The sequence below is a fragment of the Acomys russatus genome, chromosome 2 (genome assembly GCF_903995435.1).
Source record: "Acomys russatus chromosome 2, mAcoRus1.1, whole genome shotgun sequence".
Taxonomy (NCBI): Eukaryota; Metazoa; Chordata; class Mammalia; order Rodentia; family Muridae; genus Acomys; species Acomys russatus.
This window is the reverse complement of record NC_067138.1, coordinates 39,941,207-39,963,525: the sequence shown is the minus strand read 5'-3', so window position 1 is coordinate 39,963,525 and position 22,319 is coordinate 39,941,207. Positions and strand designations below refer to the sequence as shown.

The 22,319-nt window shown below is 40.3% G+C and overlaps 1 protein-coding gene and 1 pseudogene across 1 annotated transcript; both read left to right on the top strand.

Moving 5' to 3' along the window:
* The first annotated feature begins 1,353 nt into the window (after positions 1-1,353).
* Positions 1,354-20,610, top strand: Osgin2 (oxidative stress induced growth inhibitor family member 2). Its single transcript, XM_051160567.1, has 6 exons — positions 1,354-1,517; positions 10,081-10,226; positions 12,238-12,374; positions 13,131-13,322; positions 16,622-16,713; positions 19,422-20,610. Exons 1-6 carry the CDS (start codon positions 1,474-1,476, stop codon positions 20,452-20,454), a joined length of 1,644 nt encoding a protein of 547 aa, XP_051016524.1. The 5' UTR covers positions 1,354-1,473; the 3' UTR covers positions 20,455-20,610.
* Positions 7,167-8,980, top strand: LOC127201952 (tubulin alpha-1 chain-like; annotated as a pseudogene).
* Positions 20,611-22,319: the final 1,709 nt, after the last annotated feature.

The window sequence follows — 22,319 nt, the reverse complement described above, 5'->3', positions numbered from 1 at the left end:
CCGCAGCGTTTCAAGCTTTCCCCCGTGCTGCAGTTCTAGAAAGTCAATCAGTCTCTGCAGACACAGCTTCTCTCCCGAAATTCTGCGTCACGACTTGTGAACACGTTAGCAGTAAAATCAACTGTCATGCTATTACTTCAACGAGGAGAAAAATAGTTTAAAAAAACTAATAAACACACTTTTAGATACGGAAGCCTGGAGGCAGGCTGAGTGCTTTCTTTCTTTTTCTTTTACTTATTTTTTTTGGTTTTTTTCGAAACAGGGTCTCTCTGTGTAGCCCTGGCTGTCCTGGACTCACTTTGTAGTCCAGGCTGGCCTCGAACCCACAGCGATCCGCCTGACTCTGCCTCCCAAGGGCTGGGATTAAAGGCATGCGCCACCACGCCCGGCTCTTTTAGTTAATTTTTGAGACAGGGTTTCTCTATAAAACCCTGGCTGTCCTGTGTAGATCACACTGGACTTGAACTTATGGAGATCCACCTGCATCTTCCCCTACTCGCTGCCCCCAAGTGCTGATATTAAAGGGGTGAGCCACAACGCTCTGCCAGGATGAGTTCTCTTAAAAATCCAAAGACTCCAATTTGGAAAAATTTAAAGAGAACTTCCTTCAAAGACATAAACATACACATATTTTAACTGCTCCCAATAATCTTGGTTTACCGAGAGGGGGGAATGACATTGTGTGCACAGCAGGTAGTCAATCGCTCCTATCGTGTCCACCCCCACCTTTTAGGACAAATAGCAAATAGGATTCGCTCCCCATTCAGAAATGTCCAGACTACCTACGGAGTTGGAGACACCTGGAGGAACTAAAAACATTTCTGGCTCTGCCCCTTCCCCCAAATGTCTCTGCGGGGCTGAGGCCTTTCCCCACTTTGGGGAATGTTGGAGGCTTATTTAAGAAGGGAGGCCGAACCCGGCTGGGAGAAGCGCCAGGCTTGCGGCCGGAGCACTTGTGGTTTGCGGGATTCTCAGGGTGACCGCGATGCGGGGACCGGGGTCAGACGCACCCGAGACAGCGCGAGGACGTGAGCTCAGGTAAGGTTCTCCCTGCCGGACTTCCCTCAGACCCACAGGCCGGAGAGAGAAGCCCCTTCCCCTCTGCTAGACAACCCCAGGGCGCGAGCACGGAGTTCGCACGGCGGGCCGCGACCACAGGCCTCGCGACCACCGGGACCGCAGGGCCGCCGCCGCCGCGCGCAGCTTGCCCTTCTCCGTGGGCCCGCCCCTCACCGCGGCTCCACCAATCGGCGGCCTCGCCCACGCGCCGCAGTTGGTGGGCGGAGCCGCGCGTCGCCAGCGTAGCGCCCGGTCCCGCCCCCGGCGCGGCGCGGCGCTCTTCACCCGCTGCGCCGCCTTGCCGCCGGCGGAGAAGAGCGGAAACCGCTGTCCGGAGCCAGCCTCCCGCGCCCGTGAGCCGCGGTGCAGCAGAGGCGCGCGCCGGGACGAGCCCGCCGACGACAGCCGCTCTCCATGCCTGTGTGGTGCTGCCGCTGCTCCCTGGCCGGTCATTTCAGGTGACTTTCCCCCGGGGACGGGTCGGAGCTGGCTCCGCCGCATGTGCTCCTCAGCCGCCGCCCGCTGGGCCGGCGCTGCTCGGAGCTCCGGGGACCCCACTCTTTTCTTGTCCCTGGACCTCCTGGGTTACGGGACGCCGAGAGTGGCTAGGCCGGTGGTGAGTCGGTTACATGTAAATGGTAAATCTGAAAATCTGCAAAGAGCCTCCTTTAAATTTTTATCTTTTAAAAATCTAGGAGCATAAGTTACTGGCTTGAAGGGAAGTAGAGAAGAATGTGTCATGTAATGACAACGGATTGTGACTTACTAAGGTTGTTAGTAATTTTAAGCCATGTTGGGATGGAGGAATTTGCAAAATGGTAGTTTTATACTCAAATTATGGTGAAAGTTTCTCAAGGTGAGAGAGAAAAAGTATGAATGAGTGTGTGTTTTAAATACAGTACAATTAACCAACACTTAATAGAATTACAGAAAAAAGCCAAAGTACTATAAAGTGGGTATTAACAGTGGGGTGAAAAAATGTTATGTTTAGTAAGGACTCCAGGACCTGGTTTCCATGTGTGACTGTTATAGAATAAGGATGTGTAACACTTGAGTTTTGCTGTTTGTTCATTTAATTTTATCTTTACTTATTTATTTTTGCAAAATTAAAAAAAACTGATCAAGAGTTGTTTAATAAAGGCTCATAGAATTTAGGTAACCATTAACTTGCATGGATAGGATATTAATTTCACTTCCAAAAATACTATTTCCTTCATTACTAATGTGAGCTACAAGTCACAGTATTTGTGACTGTCATCAACACAAACCATGGAGCTTGTTATATAATAGAGATAAATTGTATGTATTTAATAACAATCACAGAAGAGGTTCCAAAGAGGTTGTGAGATGCAGAGAAAGCACAGACTCCTGCTGTAAATAGCAACAAGCTTGGTCGTCCCAACCTAGTTAGTTTGTAACAAGGCTTTAAATTCTAGATCCTGAAAAACTTTCATGTCATAGGCTGCTGGATAATAGCTTCCAGACAGATTGATTGTTGTGTACATAAGAAACTATTCACTCTGAATGTCTTAGAAAGCAGATTGTAGTGAGAATTCGAAGCCTCTTGGAAAAAAGTATATTCCTTTAAGAAAATAAACCTCCAACACCTTGGTATACTGTTGAACAGTAAGGGAAAAGGTTGGAATTTGTACTCTTTGGCTGTGTGGTAAATGCCATCTCTTATCTATATGCAGAGACATTTATAGGAGGGCCGGGCAGGCGGTGGTGGTACATGCCTTTTATTTGTTTTTTGGCTTTTTTTTTTTTTTTTTTTTTGACAGGGCTTCTCTATATAGTTGTAGCTGTCCTGGAACTCTCTGAAGACCAGGCTGGCCTCGACCTCACAGAAATCTGCCTTCCTCCGCCTCCTGAGTGCTGGGATTAAAGACGTGATGTGTGCCTTTAGTCCTAGCCGAGGCAGGCCTGGTCTACAGAGAGAATTCCAAGAAAGCCAAGGCTACACAGAGAAACCCTGTCTTGAAAAACCAAAGGGCAGGGGAAGAAATTTAGAGGAGAGAGTGAAAAGTATTTGCTACATTTTAGTGTTGGGGGAGAAGAAAGGGTATCTACTACATTGTCATAGTTGAATGTATCATTGTGAAAATATGTCTGTTAGGCCCAGGGTGGATGTTTATTTATGTATTTAATTTTAAAGATTGTTTGCCAGCTCATTCAGGAACATTTGTAGTGGTATTTTCATTCACTTATTTTTGCGTTGCTTGGGATGAAATGTAGGGGCCCTTGCTAATAAGCAAGTGTTTTCTCATTGCATTGACTGCCCTCAGCCACTCATGCTGTCCTTTGTACAGGGTTAGTGGAAACTTACTTTAAAACAGTCTGTGGTAACAGCTACATCTTGGGGTGTCTCCAAAGTCTGCATTAATAGGCATTGTGATATAATTTTTCAAGGGAGAAAACTTCACACTTTCTACTCTGGATATTAAAATGTGAGATTGCCTTTAGTTGGCACATTAGAACTCTCTTTCAATGTAGCACTGTCAGTTTGAGAAAACATAGAATTGCAGTTCTAATGCCCTTAGAATTAAAGTGCAAATTTGTATTTGATGATTTAATAAAAGGTGTTGCTATGATTGAGTAGAAGTTTTTTATTATGCCTAAAATTATGCCTATAGTATATTTAGAAATTTTGGACTGTAGTGTTTAAAAAACAAACAAAAGGAAGGCTTTCAAAATCATAGCAAGTGGTCTTTAATGTCTGACTGTATGTGTGTGGTAACATTTTTACATGTGTGCAAAATGCTCTTCTGTATTGATTCTGAAATGTAATTCTACAAATTTTGTAATTTTCTTGGTGCCATGAATAATGAAACAGTGGAGTTAAAAAAAAAAAAAAAACCTCAAAATAGTTGGTTTTCAATAGACGATTCATCGAGTTCGAAATCTAAGGACAAATGAACACTGTTCGTACTCCTGAACTATAGCACGCATGAACTGTAGAGAAATGCAGCAACATCGCCTTCCTAATGTAGGTCGTGCATAGTTACTAGTAAACTTATATTTCATTAGTGCTTTAGGCAAACCAGCTAACCAGAGTTTGGGAAATGTATTGCCAGTGGTTTGCCACACTAGAAGATTAGCTAATGACTAAGAAATCACGAGTTGCTTTATTGTGTAATTCAGGGAAGATCTTGTACAGAGATATTAGAGCCGCTAAACTTTGTTTTGTTTTTTTCTCATGTCTTAGGAAATGCTTCAGTCAAAACTTCTTGAGACCTATACCAAATTCAGCAGTATTTCAGAATACAAGATTGATGTACAAGACTGAAATATACTTGTATACAGCGATAATGGATAACCAGAAAGTGAAATTAACAAAATAGTTTCACTTAGCATTAAAAAAAAAATGAAACACTAAGAGGGACATTTAATAAAAAATACAAGATTGTACATTGAAAAGTAGGAAGCCTGAGAAGAAATTAGGGTCTAAGGGTGCTGCATGAGGAAGTTACAGACCGTGACAGACTGAATATAGGTGTGGCTTCCCGTATGTTTACATTTTTTGCACGACGGTGTTATCATAGGGATGGAAATAGCTGGCACACTTCTCAGAACATCTTCCCCCAAAGCACAAGTATGTGAACAGTATAAGTGTTTTACGTTCATAGACCAAGAACCTGAATTGTTTTAAATTCATACTCTTGTAGCTGATCTACAGATCAGTGCAGTTTTATAAAGATAAACTACCCTCTTTGCACAAACTGATTGATGGGGATTCAAGGGACCAGAGTAGTCTCGCCAAGGTTGAAAAGGCAAAGTTAAAGGGTTCACTGTTTTTTAGTTTAAAAATTTAGCACAAAGCAGCAATAATCAAGAAAACTTGGCATTGGCATAAACAGAAGCATAAACCAGTGGGATGAAATAGGAAGCCCAGAAATCATTTTATTTTAGGTGAGTTAAGTCTTTAATGAGGGCTCCAAAAAGTAGGAAATGGACATTAGTTTCAGCAAATGCCTTCGGTCAGATCTCTACAAACTAAACAATGAACTTGTCTACTTGCTCACATTGCACAAAAATGAAAGGAGAAAATTCTTAGATGAAATCAGTAAATATTGGTGGCTACAAATTAAGCAGTCATCTCTTACTTATGACATCAAAAGCACAGCAACGGAATTAAAAGTCCATTGGGAGTGGCCAGAACTTAAAATGTATGTAAAGGTTACTAAGAAAGTGAAGAAATAGACCATCAAGATAGTAATGGTGCTTGCTGCTGAGCCTGCTGACCAGAGGGACACCACATGGCAGAAGAAAATTGAGTTTCACACACGCACATGCACAGACAATGTACACCATGACACACACAAAGGAAAAAACCCGCAAAATGGGAGAAAATGTTTACAAACTACATATCGGAAGAGACTTGAATCCAGAACTTAGGGAAAAAACCCAAAACCTTAAAAGATTATCTATGCTAAATTTAAAGCCAGGCAAACAATTTGGGGAGGGGGAGGGGAGGAGAGGGGAGGGAGAGAGAGGGGGGCATATGAATGAATTATAATGAGAATAAATGACAAATACATGGAATGATGCTTAATATTATTAGGGAAATACGAATCAAAACTCCAGTGTAATGCTGCTGGGATAGTGAAGAGCCAGGGTGTATGTTGATTAGTTGGAGGGGATGCTAATTTTCTAAAGGGCTGGAGAGATGGCTCAGTGGTTGAATGCTTTCTGTGTAGTTGTGAGGACCTGAGTTCAAATCTCCAGCAATCTTGTTAAAACCAAGGTGTGATTGTGTGTGCCTATAGCCTCTGGATTTAGGGAGGCAGAGACAGGAGGATTGCTGGGACTTGATGGCTGCTGGTGCAGCTCAGGATTTAGTGACTCCCTGAGTCAGGGTAATAAGGCAGCAAATGTCTTTGGAGCAGGAAGTCTTTGTCTTCTCGCCTCCACCCTGCACATGGGCACACACCATCACACAACATGTGTGCACACACCATGTACACATAAAGAATAAAAGCTAATAAGATAGTTGTTTCTCGAAATTAGTGTTGATTACAAAAAAGAGAATACATTGGAAACCATGGATTTATCTATGGGAACCTCACAAAAACAGGAAATGGATACTAGTTTCAGCCTTGCAATACTAGGTGTGATTCTCTCCTGTGTAGAAGGCCTCAGGCTCAACCAGAAAGCAGTTTGTTCTTCCCAGAACAAACCTGCCACTCCTGTGCCAGTGGGTACATCTTGCTGGGCCAGTCAGGAGTATACTTGCAGGGTCCACAGCTGAGTACGGATGTTGGCAGTTTCCCCTCAGCAGCCTGTGTGTCCTCTTCTGGCACTATGAGGGCTAGCCAGCCTGGAGGAGCCTTCTTTCCCAGTTACAGCTTGACTTCTTTTCCTGTGACCAGAGCATGTGATGTCTACAGCAGTAAGATCTTAACATCTAGTTCTGTTGTATTGCCAACAGCAGTGTTAATTACTTGCATTATTTGGGGGGCCTCTAGAGCCTCCCTGACCAATAGCTTGTAGGGAGAGAGCCAACTTCTGGGCATTGGGATTTTCAATCAACATCCTATGGATTCTGGGAGCCACTTTATTGACCCACATAGAGTAGTGCTATTTTATAACCTCTTTAAAATTTGAGTGTGTTGGTGGAGGGTACATGGAGGTCGGGAGTGGGTGTTGGACATTGGGTAGCCTCATATCATTCTATTCTGTCTTACTGAACCTAGAATGTGTACTTGGGAACCAAGCTAGCAGCCACCAGTCTCCATTGATCCTCCTGTCTCTACCCTCTCAGTGTGGAGATTTTAGGCATACAGGAACCATGGCTGGTTTGTTATGTGATGCAGCAAGCCAAACTCAGGTCTCCATAATTGCACTTCCAAGTTTGCACTGGTACCTCTTGCCTGCTCTTCTACTCTGAGTAGCTCAGCTCATCACAGGCAAGGAAGATGCTGCTAATAGCTATGCCCATTGCCATTACACCATTGGCAAGGAGATCATTGACCTTGTCTTCAACAGAGTAACAGACTGGCTGACCAATGCACAGGTCCTCAAGGCTTCTTGATTTTTCTTAGCTTTGACAGGGGAACTGGCTCTGGCTTCACACCCCCCCACACCCCCTGCTGATGGAGTAGCTCTCTGTTGATTAAGTGAGGAAGTCCAAGCTGGAGTTTTTACTGCTGTTGTTGAGCCCTACCATTTAATCCTCCCCACCAATACCACCCTAGAGCACTCTGATTGTGCCTTCATGGTAGACAACGAGGCCATCTATCACATATGTCATAGACATTTTAACAATGAGTGTCCAACTTACACTAACCTGAATAGTTTGATAGGTCAAATTATGTCTTCCATTAATGATTCCCTCAGATTTGATGGGCTCCTGACTGTTGGTTGGTTGGACTGATGGAATTTCAGACCACTCTGGTGCCCCACTCTCAAATCCATTTCCCCCGGCCACATATGCCCCTGTCATCTCTGCTGAGAAAGCCTACCATGGGCAGCTTTCTGCGGCAGAAATCACCAATGCCTGCTTTTAGCTAGCAAACCAGCTGGTGAATTGTGAGCCTTGGCATAGCTTGCTGCTGCGTTGTTCAGTAGTGATGTGCTTACCAAAGCTGTCCGTGCTCTCATTGCCAGCATCAAGACCATCTAGTTCGTAGACTGCTGTCCCACTGGCTTTGACATTGGCATTAACTACCAGCTTCCCACTGTTGTACCTGGTGGAGACCTGGCCAATGTCCAGAGAGCTGCGTGCATGCTGAGCAACACCCACAGCCATTGCTGAGATCTAAGTTTTATCTGATATATGCCAAGTGTGCCTTTGTGCACTGGAATGTGAGTGAGGCCATGGAGCGGGGAGCCTTTCTGAAGTCTGAGAGAACATGGCTGCTGTAGAGAGGGATTATGAGGAAGTTAGAGTTGCGTCTGTTGAGGGAAAGGGTGAGGAAGAAGGAGAATACTAAATAAAATTTCACAAAGGTGCTGCTTTTACATTACATAATGTTTTGCCATTAAAAAGTGGTCTGGTCGGTTAATTTGTATGTGGCAATGTGTGCATTTCATACAGTTACTGACTTATGCTTTAAACATGAATAATTTGTCATAGACCCAAGCTGTCCATTTCATTCATGGGTTTTAAATAAATATTCCCCGCTTCAAAAACAAAACAAAGCAAACAAACAAAAACAGAACTTTAATAATGTCACTATTAACTGCCTTTAAGGGAATATATTTCTTTTTAGAGCCAGGAAAGCTTAGTACTTTGTACTATCCTGGGGTATTATATTGGATACATATTGTGACTTTATACTATCCTGAAGTATTGTACTAGATGCATAGTGTAACTTTGTATTATTCTGGGGTGTTAAATTGGATAGTTAGTGTAACTTTATATTATCCTGGGGGTATTAGATACATAGTGTAACTTTGTACTATTCTGGGGTATTGTATAGGACACTTAGTGTAGCTTTTTACTACCTGGGGTATTGTATTGGATTCTTTAAAGGAATAGAACTGATCAATTAGATATTAAAGAGGATTTAGTAAACTGACTTACATGGTCCAGATAGTCCAACAATGGCTGTTTCAGGATGGAAACACAGAGAATCTGATAGCTGCTTAGTCCATGAGGCTGGATGTCCCAGCATTTCCAGTCTGGCATCAAAGTCCTAGAAGGTTCCTGGAGAGCTGTTGGTCTTCAATCTGTGTTGGTGCCCTGAAGAAGCTGGTTCTAGTATTAATGAAGGAAGGCTATAGCAACAGAATAGTAGATGAACTTGCCAGCAAGATGAAGGCAAACAGGCTAAAAAGCAAATTTCCTTTTATGTTCTTTTTTTCTGGGTTCCTACTAGAAGGTGTGACCCACACTTATGGTAGGTCTTTATCTTTCAAAAATTTTGTCAAGAAAATTCCTCAGATCCAGTCAGAGTGACAGGAGATATTAGCTATCATAGATAGGATGGAGTCTCTGAAAGTTACAGGGAAGTGAAAGTCCTGCCTGGAATTCTTTCCATTTATCAACACTGGAGATTAACAATTTCACCTTAGTCCTATGAAATAGCATCTATTATTTAGAAAGTCATAATAAACACAGGTAGTGTCCTACATTAACCCTTCCAGACATTAAAACTGTTGTTGACTAAAGATGAAAAGGAATTTGGGGATTCTATTCTGAAGTAGTCTAAAAATAACAGCATTAATTGAGTTCAGAGGATGCTACATTTATTGAATGAACATGTCAGAATACTGAAACTAGTTTCTAGAGAGGCAGTTGAGAAATTGACATTAAGGTCTTTCCTTACTTAAAAATAAAAATGTGCACACCTCATTTCTTTTACCAAAAAGGCCCAGTTTTGTTTGTTTGTTTTTTACAATAAACTTTCTTTAAAATATCTGTGACTAGATCTGTCTAAATGCTTTGGGGGGGGGGGTGGGAAGCATAGTTTCTCTGTATAATCCTGGCTGTTCTAGAAGTCTGTAAAACAGGCTGGCCTCAAACTCAGGTGTCCATCTGCCTCTGTCTTCTGAATGCTGGGATTGAAGTTGTGTACCACCACTGTCCATTTGGGGGGCGGGGGAAGGAGGACAAATTAGCCCTTCCTAGGTATTTCAAAAGACTTACAAAATTTCAAGTATAATTCTGTCTTTGGTAGGTAGGAGGAGCTGTGTGTGTGTGTGTGTGTGTGTGTGTGTGTGTGTCTGTCTGTCTGTCTGTCTTAGTGTCTTAGAAATCTACATATTTGGTTGTATTTTCTAGATGGGATCATCCACGGGCCTGGAGCTTGTCAAGTAGACTGGACTGGCTGACTAGTGATCTCCAGGAGTCTGACACAGGGCTCAGCATTTTTGTGTGGTTCTGGTGATCCTTAGCCTGGATAAAAGTTTACTCAGTAGTTAACTTGCTTATAAGATACTAAAACAAGATAAATGGCTACTTCAGACTTGTGGACTTAAATGATATACCATTGAAAGCATTATGCAACTGATGGATAATATGAAAAAGAATTGAGTTTATAAAACCTGTATTAACTATACATTTTTTTTTAACTATAGTGACACTGAAACTGAAGGAGAGATTTTTAATTCTTTAGTACAATATTTTGGTGATAATTTGGGGCCAAAAGTTAAAGGGATGCCATTAGTTGAAGAAACTTCTTTACTTGAAGATTCATCAGTAACTTTGCCTGTGGTAATAATTGGTAAGTTATTGTATTTTATTTCTTAGAGCTAGTTAGCTGCTCTTACTACTGTTGTAACTCTAAAGTGTGTATGTTCTTACATTTATTGAAAATTCTCCACACCTTAAAATAGCAGCAGTTTGGATGCTCCCAGCACAAATAATTGATATGCATCTGAAGTGATGTATATGTTACTTTGATCTAATTACTATTGTATATATGCATTAAAATGCCACACTTTGCCTCACAAATATCTATACCCACCATGTGGCAATTAATAAATATCTTAAAAGAACAAAAGTAAAAGGTGATGCTTCTGTGACTGGAGGCATGTAATAAAGCACAGAATTATAATGAAGTAGAAAGTTGTTTAATATGCTAAAATAACCATTACCAAATCTTTGGAGAGGATGTGGCTTATATGATACAGAGTCTGTATTGGAATGCAATAGCTTTTTTCTGCATTACTGATAGTAGCCATTAATGGTAACCACCTGCTATTTATTATATATATATTATATATACATATGTATGTATGTGTGTGTGTGTGTGTATATTTTTTTTTTTTTTTTTTTTTTTGGTTTTTCGAGACAGGGTCTCTCTGTATTAGCCCTGGCTGTCCTGGACTTGCTTTGTAGACCAGTCTGGCCTTGAAATCACAGTGATCCACCTGCCTCTGCCTCCCGAGTACTGGGATTAAAGGCGTGTGCCACCACGCCCGGCTATATTTTTAATCTAATATTCAGACTTGAGGAAGTCAGACAAGACCTGTCTCAAGGTAGCATTGTGGTGGCTATTTGCTTTTTTAAGTAATTTTAGAATAGATATTCGAACAGACTTGCCTTCAGTTGTGTAGGTCATCCTGTGTATAATATTATTAGATTTCAACTCTATTATAGCTCTGTGGTATTGGTTACATTGCAATTGGAATTGTACTAAAGCTATTCATAAACGATCTACAATCAATAATTTTGAGTCTTCCTATCTATGAACATGGAATATCTTCCCATCTTTGTAGACCTCTTTAAAGTTATTTCTTTAGTCAGATTTTGTGGGTTTTTTATGTAGCTCATATATATTTTGTTAAAATTATGCTAAATATTTCTTTTGACATAAAGATAAATGATAGTATGGTTTTTATTTCAAATCCCACTTTTTTCATTGCTGATGTAAGAAAATAATTGACTTTTGTATATTGACTTGTATCCTACAGTCGTGCCATAATTGTTTGTTATGAGGTCTTGAGGGGTTGATTCTTGGGATTTTCTATGTAGATAATCAAGTCATTGGCGAACAGCACAGCATCTCTCCCCCTGCCCCTCACTTTTCCCAATTTGTGCATCTTTTCTTTCATTCCTCCCAGCCTTCCATCATGTGCAGAGTAGGACTGGTTTTTTTAGTTTTTGTTTCTTTTAACATGTTCTTTGTCATGTTGAAATTTTCCTCTTTCAAATATGCTTCATGCTTTTTAAATTTTGGATAGCTGCTGGGTTTTGTCAAACTGCTTTTCTTGCATTGCATTTGTGAATATTACCACATGCATTCTCTTGCTTTCTAAAAGGTATTTTAAAAGTTTTTTTACATCTGTTTTTGTCTGTTTGCTTATTGATGTAATTTGTATATGTGTCCTCCAATCCCCAGCATATGTGGAGGGCAAGGACAACTTGCAAGAAGCGGTTCTCCTTCTACTGTGTGAGTTCCAGAGGTTTAACTCAGATTGATGAGAAGGGTGGCAATTGCCTTTACCTGTTGAGTCATCTTTCCTGCCCATTGTCTTAACTTATTTTTGATTCCACATCAATTGTAATAAAGAAGTAGCCAATGAAAAACCTTTATTTCTCAAGAACAAGTCATCCGAGGCAACTAATTTTGGAAGTCAGTAGCATCGAGATTTTGAAAGGCATAGAGAGAGAGTGTAGAGGTCAAGCTTGTGAGAGGCAGGCTCTCGTTGGCTGGAGGAAGAACACGTGAGGGGATGTGGGAAGCAATCAGGAGACCAACTTGTATTGTTTTGCTTTTTTAAAAAACACAGGAAATGGACCTTCAGGAATATGCCTTTCGTATATGCTGTCAGGCTACAGGCCGTATTTATCAGCTGAAGCAATCCATCCAAATACAATCCTACATAGTAAACTAGAAGACGCAAGACATCTCTCCATTGTCGATCAGGTATTACTTGTCCCAATAATCAGTTTTTAAAACATTTTAATGCTAAAACAAGATTAGTTTTATGTATTTCTTGTTGTAAATCCTTTGTTCCAAGTAATGCTTTTTCTATTTATTTTAACTTTATATATTCTGATATCATATAGAAATTATATTGAATTTTTGAGCAAAAAAATACCAAATTGTTTCCTAATGGAGATTTAAAAATCTGTATGTGTCTGTGGGTTCATGTTTATTGAGAGCATGAGTGCGTACATGCATGTAGGCCACAAGTTAACCTTGGGTGTTGTTTCTCAGGAACTGTCCATCATGGTTATTGAAATGAGGTCTCTTCCATGCCTTAATCTTACCTAGGCCAGTAAGCCAGAGAAGTCCTCTTCTCCTCCTCCATGGTGCTATGGTTATAAGCCTAGGCCACCATGCCTGCCTTTAAAATGCAAGTCGACAGCACTCTCAGCCTTGCATCGGAGGGTTGAATGTTCTCTGTGGTGAAATCAATTTGGGAAGTGCTACCTGTACACCCTAGCTGACATGTGTGTGCCAAAGGCATCGTTGGCCTTTACTGGTTTGTTTTTTTTTTAACCTTGTTTTAAACCCAAACATTGCCTAGGTTTATTTTGCTAAGGAATCTAATATTAATGAGCTTACGAAAATACATGTTGTTTAACTCTCTGGGAACCACTGACTGGTCATGTCCTTTAGTAACATAATTGTCTTGGCTTTTATCAAACTCACGTTTTTTTCCCTGCTCTGGTTCAGGACTTAGAATACCTGTCTGAGGGACTTGAGGGTCGATCATCCAATCCGGTAGCAGTACTTTTTGATACACTTCTTCATCCAGATGCTGACTTTGGGTATGATTACCCTTCCATTCTGCACTGGAAATTGGAACAACATCATTATATCCCTCATTTAGTTCTTGGTAAAGGCCCGCCTGGTGGGGCATGGCATGTAAGTATGTTATGCACATTTTAGTGTATATTGAAGCATTTATTATATATTGCCTTAATAGAACCAACTTGAGTTTTATTTGTTTTGTTTTTTCAAGACAGGGTTTCTCTGTGTAGAACTTACTTTGTAGACAAGGCTGACCTCAAACTCAGAGGTCCACCTGCCTCTGCTCCCAATACCAGTTTGCAACTGGATTATTTGTAAGGGGGGCAGGGGACTGGGTTGTTGTAACTCACTCTGTAGTCCAGGCTGGCCTCCATCTCAGAGATTCATCTGCTTCTGCCTTGAGTGCTGGGAATAAAGGTGTGCACCACCATGCCCAGTTTAATTTTAGTGTTCTATCATGTGTACATTATAGGTAGTTAAGCCAGATTTTTATTAAAAATATAATCTTTGAATAAACATTTCTAAACTACCTTATACAAATTGTGTAGAAAAATAAAGGGTATATATTTAATAAAACATAAAATATTATTAGTTTAAAGCTTAGAAAAATCTTGCAGAATATTTTGAAAACCACTATCTCTTATTTCCATGTATTTTTTTTAAAGATATATTTACATTTTATGAGTATCAGTGTTTTGTCTGTGTATATTTGTGTACCATGTGGGTACCTGGTGCCCACAGAAGTTAGAAGAGGAATTGGAGTTACACATGGTTGTGAGCTGGCATATAGGTGCTGGGAATCAAACCCTAGTCCTCTGGAAGAACAGCCTGTGCACTTAAACACTGAGCTCTGTCTCCAGACCCTATTTCCATGTATTTTCAAGATTTAAAAAAATGTAAATGAAACGTTTGATTTGAACAAAAGACACTTCTCACAGTTAAGGAGCCTGTAAAGTCCTGGAGTGAACCCCATTGAGTGACTCTGTCTTAGTCTACTGCTGGGAAAAAACACATGGCCAAGGCAATTCTTATGAAAGAAAGCATGTAATTGGGGCCTTGCTTATAGTTCCCTACCTTATCATCATGGTGGGGAGCATGGTGGCATGCAGTGAGGCTTAGTCCTGAAGAATCCACAGGTAGCAGGAAGAGAGAGGGACACTGGCCCAGCAAGGGCTTTTGAAACTTCAGAGCCCACTCCCAGCTAGTTACCTACTGCCTCCAACAAGGCCACAACTCCTAATCCTTCCAAAAAGGAAACAACTCCTGTCTAAGCATGCAGATGTATAAGCCTTGGGGGGCCATTCTCATTCAAACCACCTTGGTAACACGACACTAACTGAGCAGCTGCTTAAACCTTGCTATTTGCTGAAGATCTGTTGAAATCTCTCAACAGTGAATGATGTATGAAAATCTGCTTGTAAAGCTGCCAAGCAGGGACACTCAGCATTGTGTGTGTGTGTGTGTGTGTGTGTGTGTGTGTGTGTGTGTGTGTGTGTCCTCAATAGATATATTTCTTAATCAGCCTAACCTAACCCTAAACTCCCAGAGTAGGAAAGATGATTTTGAACCCCTGCTCTTCCTATCTCTACTTCCCAAATGTTGGAATTTCACGTGCTGAGGACAGCACAGGGCTGTGTGTATGCTAGGCAAGTACTCTATCAACTGGGCTGAGCCCATCAAGAGAGAGACAGACAGGCAGGCAGACAGATAGACTGACTGACTGGTAGGTGTGGCCTCTGTCTTAAGAGCACTAGTATCCACCCTAAATTACATTGTTAGGATACTGTCATTGGTCACAGAAGCACAGCATTCATGGCCTGAGGCTCAGGTATGCAAATACACACTCATTAAGTACAAGATTCCAGAGGCTTAGAGATCTTTGAGCCTTGGAGACACTGGCCTGTTTTAGAAATCTGAAACCTTGGAGTAACCCAGGCTTGCAGAGTTGATCATCTCTTCACCAGTTTGGTTTCTTTGAATTCCTTGAAAGACACTGATGACCTTTTTCATTAGGCTCTTACATCAGCTTTTATCTTGCCTGGAATATTCTCCTTTCTAATGGTACATCTCCAAAACCTGTTTTTATTTTTGAAGAAGTGCCATTTCATACACACTCGGACAATACTTCTGTCACATTTGCCCCTTCAGAACACTGCTGTCCCAGTGACAGCAGGCATTCATGACATACACATCGCATAGAGAAGTTCAAGATCAGACTGGCATATATGAGACCGTGTGTTAAAAATTTACATAAAGAAACCAGAGATAAATGAGACCAACTCAAAAATTATGTAAGTGAATGGATAAAATGTATTATAATACATCCATTCTCAGCGCTGGGCTGTGTAGAAACAGGGCAAGTTATGAGAACACAGCCATTGTGTACCAGAGCTGAATGGGAGTGGTGATTGGGTAGGCCCCTCGGCACTTAGTCTTTTTGCTTTATTTTGCTTGAAGCAGAAGTAGGGTGCGAAAGCTTGAGAGGCTTACTTCTTTGATAACATTAACTCCAGTACTGAGTCTGTTTCTTAGGCAACCACTGCTTACTTTTCTATTTTTAGAAAGTGATTATGTTGTATCCAGCCTCGTCCAGATTTCAAAATCATAATTGATAGAGAAAAGCGGTTTTCTAATTTAAAAAAAAAAATCTATGAAACAAATGCCAAAATGAAAAAAGAAAAATTTGGAAATTAATGAACATTTTTATTTTATTTAAAGGAGTGGAAGTATTGATTCATTCTTTAACATGTATATCTTAATTGTACTGATCAAAGATGAAAGCTAGTTCAGTAATTTGTTTCATAAATATATGACTATAGATAATACCAAATGTTGAAAGTGTATGAAAGTTTTATTTAGAAGCTTGGTGCTGTGGTGCATGCCCGTAATCCCAGCACTCAGGAGGCAGAGGCAGGTGGGTCTCTGTGAGATCTAGGTCAGCCTGTTCTACAAAGTGAGTCTAGAACAGCCAAGGCTACACAGAGAAACCCTGTCTTGAAAAAAGCTAAAAACAAAACAACAACAACAAAGTAGAATTTTAAAGGAAATATACTACAAATCAGAAAAATAAGATACTTGGATTTCTGAAAGCTAGTGCTGTAATTTGTTTCATAAATGTATGCCGAGTATAAGACCAAATGGTGAAAATATAAGAAAGTTTTATGAGAATGGTTTTAAAATGAGAAATGAGAAAACATAAGATCCTTGTATTCTGAAAGTGGCTTAATTCACTTAACAGGATTATCTCCAGTTCCCTATCATGTAGCTTTTATTCTTTATGTCTGAAAACAAAATCCATAGTATTTATTATATGAATTCTTGTGAATATGTTTTTTATGATCTGAATTTATATATAAATGTGTTTGGTTTCAAAAGGTAATACTCCTTTCTTTTTAAACTGTTCTTTACTCTAGAATATGGAAGGCTCTATGTTGACAATCAGCTTTGGAAATTGGATGGAGTTACCTGGACTTAAATTTAAAGATTGGATGTCTAGCAAACGAAGGTAACGACTGACTAAATTAAAATTTTTGATGTATGAAGAAAAGGGGACTGTGAGAAGTATTCACAGTATCTGGGACTCCTGTATTAGATGAATAGAAATATACTTGTTAAATGAAATCTCTTGTGAAGCAGTGATTATGAGCTAGTTTCCAATTAGTCTATACAGCTGTATGTACACAAGGAACTGTTGACAGGAGCCTTCCTGCAACCTTGCTAATCAGGATTTACCTTTCATATTAAATCACTCTTACTTTCTCATATACCTATGCATTATTTCCCAAACTTGTGTCAGTTTTTGAGTGGGTATGTGATTATTTATGTATACTTCATGCATACATACCTAAGGTAGCTTGCTTTTTTGGTTTGGTGTAGTTTTGGTTTCTTGAGAGAAAGACTACATATTCTTGGCAGGCCTGGAACTCACAGAGATCTGTCTGACTCTGCCAGAATTATTAAATTTGCTAGGATTAAAGATGTACCCCACCACATCCAGGAGGGGGTTTATTTTTGAAATGTAATTATGATTGATCATTTAGAATGATAAACAAAAACATGGGATATGGCTGGCTACTTTTGACATGAAGGTAAACATCCAATTATAAATACTTTAAGTAGGACTGAGAAGTTTCTTGAAAGAATACAGGTCTTACTCATTTTGGGGGAAAGAACATAAAATTCAGAAGAAGTGTAAAGATCCCTATCATTTTCAGGTACATGTACAAGCTAGGTTTGAATTACTAACACAGAACATATAATTTTACTACTAATGAAAGTAAGTTCAAGCAAGAACTTAATCTTTGCTAGAGTAGATGTAAAAGTTTGAGTTATTGACATCCTGCTAGGTAGCAACTGTTTAATCCATAAAATTTTTTTTCTTAATTTTAAGAGATTTCTGGATTTTGGATCTAGATCATTGAGGTAGCACATGCCTTTGATCTCAGCACTTGGGAGGCAGAGGCAGGCAGGGCTCTGTGTTCAACAGAGCAAGTTCTAGGACAGCCAGGGCTACACAGAGAGGCCATCTCAAAAAACAAACAAAAGATCTAGATCATAATGAATTTAATTAAGATTAAATTTTCAGGGGGCTGGAGAGATGGCTCAGTGATTAAGAGCACTTGCTTTTTTTGTTTAATGACTTACTTATTTTTATTTCTTGTGCATTGGTGTTTTAGCTGCATATATGTCTCTATGAGGGTATAAGCCTGAAACTGGAGTTACAGATAATTGTGAGCTGCCATCTGGGTGCTGGAAATTGAACCTAGGACCTGGAAAAGCAGCCAGTGCCCTTGACGACTGAGCCATCTCTCCAGCCCCAAATATCTATTTTCTTTTCTTTTGGGTTTTTTCTTTTTTGTTGCTGTTGTTGTTGTTTGAGACAGCGTTTCTCTGTGTAGTCTTGGCTGTCCCGGAATTCTGCTCTTAACTAGAAGCATTTATCTTTCTAAATTAAACAGAGAATTAAAGGTGTGTGCCATGGTATCCATCTTTGTGCTGGGATCTTAACCTAGGCACTGTTAATTGCTGAGGTATTTATCTAGCCCCAGCCCCACCCCTTGCACTGTACTTTGTTAATGATATAATCTAAGTAGTTACAGTTGTAAGATAAAATCTCATTTTTGGATATCTACATTTTAATTCACTTATTAATTGAAAGTGTATCAAGCAGTCCCTTCTCACTTGCTTCCTTTGATCCTGGACAGCTTTACTTCTCTTTTCTGGTCACTTATATATAAATACATGCTTTTATATACTAATAGTCCAGGAACTACTGCGACTGGTCAGATTGACTTAATATGGTTATGCAGTGCATCCGTTTTCCTGTGGAACTTCTTTACTTGTTATGTCTCTGGGGGAAAGGTTTTTTGTTTTTTAATGATGCATTTATTAAGTATACAGTGTTCTGCCTGCATGTATGCCTGCACAACAGAAGAGGGCTTCAGATCTTATTATAGATGGTCGTGAGCCACCATGTGGTTGCTGCGAATTGAACTCAGGACCTTTGGATGAGCCAACTGTGGTCTTAACCTCTGTGCCATCTCTCCAGTCCTAGGAAATCTTGTTTTTTTGTTTTTGTTTTTGAGACAAGGGTTCTCTGTGTACCCTTGGCTGCCCTGAACTCGCTTTGTAAACCAGGCTGGTCTCAAACTCACAGTGATCCACCTGCCTCTGCCTCCCAAGTGCTGGGATTAAAGGCATGCGCCACCCGTGCCAAGCTGGGAAAAAGGTTTTATATGCTATGTTTTATCTGTTTTTTGTGCTGGACACTTAGGTTGGTTCTACAGCTTGGCTGTTTTGACTAGTGCTGTAATAAATGCTGATGTGCACATATAAATATCTCTGTGACATGTCAGCTTGAAGCCCTTTAGATAAATACCCAGGAGTGGTGTAACTGTGTCAGGAAAGATCTAGTGTTCGTTTTTTGAGAGCCCTCCATACAGATTTGTGATGTGACGAGACAGGTTTGTATACTTTACCAGCAGTGTCCCTTTTACCCACATCCTTACTAGCATTTGTTGTTATGTGTTTTGCTAATGACTGTGATTCTGACTAGGATAAAAAGACTGAGAACAGTTTTTATAAAGCATGAGGATACTTTTTAGCTGATACCATCTTGAAAGAACTAAGATATAAAAGCGTGCTAGCTAGAGAAAAAAATCTGAAACTGAAAGTGCTGTCTTCATAGGGTATTTTTTCCTTTTCATCTTACAGGAACTTAAAGGGGGACCGTGTTATGCCAGAGGAAATAGCTCGCTACTACAAGCACTATGTAAAGGTCATGGGTCTTCAGAAGAATTTCCGAGAGAATACTTACATAACCTCTGTGTCAAGACTCTACAGAGACCAAGGTGATAACAGTAGTCAAGACAGAGATATTTCAGCACAGTGTTTACAGAACCAGAAGTCAAAATTTATCAAGAGAAACTGGGAAATCAGAGGCTATCAGCGACTTGCAGGTGGTTCTCACGTTCCCTTTTGCCTCTTCGCTGAGAATGTAGCTCTTGCAACAGGGACACTGGATTCTCCTGCCCATCTGGAAGTTGAAGGGGAAGAGTTTCCTTTTGTGTTTCATTCAATGCCTGAATTTGGAGCTGCTATAAACAAAGGGAAGCTGTGTGGCAGAGTGGATCCGGTGCTGATCGTAGGTTCCGGTCTTACTGCAGCTGATGCTGTGCTCTGTGCTTACAACAATAATATCCCTGTGGTCCACGTGTTTCGCAGACGAGTGACTGATCCAAGCTTAATTTTCAAACAGCTTCCCAAGAAGCTGTATCCTGAGTACCACAAAGTCTATCACATGATGTGTACTCAGTCATACTCTGCAGACTCAGATCCTGTGTCTGATTATACCAGTTTTCCTGAGCACCGTGTGCTTGCCTTTAAGTCAGACATGAAATGCATTCTTCAAAGTGTCTCTGGATTGAAGAAAATATTTAAGCTGTCTGCAGCTGTAATCTTGATAGGGTCACATCCTAACCTATCTTTTCTGAAGGAACACGGGTGTTACCTAGGCCGTAACTCAAACCAGCCAATAACATGCAAGGGTAACCCTGTGGAGGTTGATGCATACACCTATGAATGTGTTAAAGAAGCCAACCTTTTTGCTTTGGGTCCTTTGGTTGGAGACAATTTTGTTCGATTTTTAAAGGGGGGGGCATTGGGCGTTACACGCTGTTTGGCTACAAGACAGAAGAAAAGGCAGCATTTGTTTGTTCAAAGAGGAGGAGGAGATGGGATAGCTTAAAGTTTACGAGTCATTTAAATGGACCCTTATCCATTAAATAATTTTAACAGTGGTTTGCAGTGTACTGGCTTGAATTAACTGGGAGAGCATCCAGCTGTCACTCTTCTAAAGTTAACAAAGCTTGGTATCCAGAGTTGTATTCAAGTATATCAAAGACAAATCCAAACACTGCCAACGTGGTATGCTTCATGCTGTCATTTAACCAGACGTTTTTCTAACCTGGCGTTTATAAAGCCCGTCACTCAGACAGAAAGCATATTTGATACTGGGTCACCTTACTGCTCAAGGGAGGTTCCAAGGGCCAGCCCCACCAGCTTCCTCTGGAGCTCACGAGGAATCTAGGCTTGCAACGCTTACACAAGCTCCCAAGGGTTCTGTGTGTGTCCACTGACGTTTGTAACACACTGGTCTAAATGAAAATGGGCCATAAATATGTATGCGGGGTAGGATAGGAGGAAGCATTTTTAACTCAGGTTTTATTTATTTTTAAATTATCAGTTATATAAACATAATTTATTACCAAATATGATGGTCTTTAAAAATATTTTTACTGTTGAAACTTGGATAGGTACTTGATATCCTTAACTTCTCATAATTTCATATTTCAGTAATGCTGGCATCTAGGAACCCACTAAGATACTTTTTAGAGATTTATTCTCTGTTTAGCCATTATAACATCTAATGAATCTGATTTGCAATTCAATAAATTGTGGATGGAACTACTTACCATTGTGTCAATACTGAGTTAGTTAATTTCTATTAATGAAACAGAAGATTTGGGGCACGGTATGTACTAAAATTAAAATGCTGTCTGGGTATTGCCAGAACAATTAAAGGTTAATGTGGAAAATCAGATTGTGCCCTTTTCCGTTCTCAAAGTGATTACTGGAGATCTTTAACAGTTACTCATTTATACGAAACGACACAGCGGCCCACACTGGTTATTAGGCTTATCTCCTCTAACACTCATGATTGGTTTATGCATGAACTGTAGAATGTGTTAGCGCTAAACAAAGTCTGTCAGAGTTCTTTGGAAGTTTTCAAAAGTTGTTTTAACCCTTGTGTGTGTGAGTGGTATAATTTTATTTAGGATGTACTGACTGGATTTCTGTTTCCAGTTTTCTGAAAACACACACACAAACAGTGGACTACCTAGCACTGAGTGTCCTGTTGCCTGCAGTGTTGCGTGCTCATGACTCACCTTCTAACAACTAATCACACCAGATAAGGTTCTGACTCCTGATAGCTATTAGCTGTGTCATGACTGTGCAGTCTACTGTTAGCTCCTTATTAAGACTGAACTGTTCTCAGCACACCTTCACACCGTCAGGAGTCTCTTCCCTGCCTGGGCTGCTTTAATGTATTTGGTACATCAAAAATATCAGAAAATGTAATTTCTGGGGTAAAATGAGACTGGTTGGCATTCTCTTCTATCTCAGGAGACTGTTCTATATTTAGCAATTGTAATTGCTGGGGTGGGGTGGGGTGGGGGTGAGCTTACACATTTTAAGAATAATGCCAGAGAAATTCACGAAGTCCTTAAATAAGCCTGGTATATGAACTCCTCCCAGATAAACTCCAGCTTCCCACAACTCCACGGATTATCACAATCATTAACGCTGATGTACTATCCTTCTATACTCTTATCAATTAACTGATTAACTTCTGTGCCAAAATTCCATTTAATTTGTAGTACAGACTTTTTAAAATGAACTAAGTACCTGACTTCTTGCATGTGAGTATTCTTATCCTATGTAAGATACAGACCATACTTAAAATTGATGAATGCTCAAAGTCTTCTGGTGGGAATTAAAAACAAGCAAACAAACAGATGAACAGGCAAGGGCAGCACAGCCACAAGTGCC

Coding starts and splice junctions, on each gene's coding strand:
- Osgin2 (XM_051160567.1), top strand. CDS start 1,474: ATGCCTGTGTGGTGCTGCCGCTGCTCCCTGGCCGGTCATTTCAG. Junction 12,375..13,130: donor ATCTCTCCATTGTCGATCAG/GTATTACTTGTC, acceptor GCTCTGGTTCAG/GACTTAGAATACCTGTCTGA. Junction 16,714..19,421: donor TGGATGTCTAGCAAACGAAG/GTAACGACTGAC, acceptor TTCATCTTACAG/GAACTTAAAGGGGGACCGTG.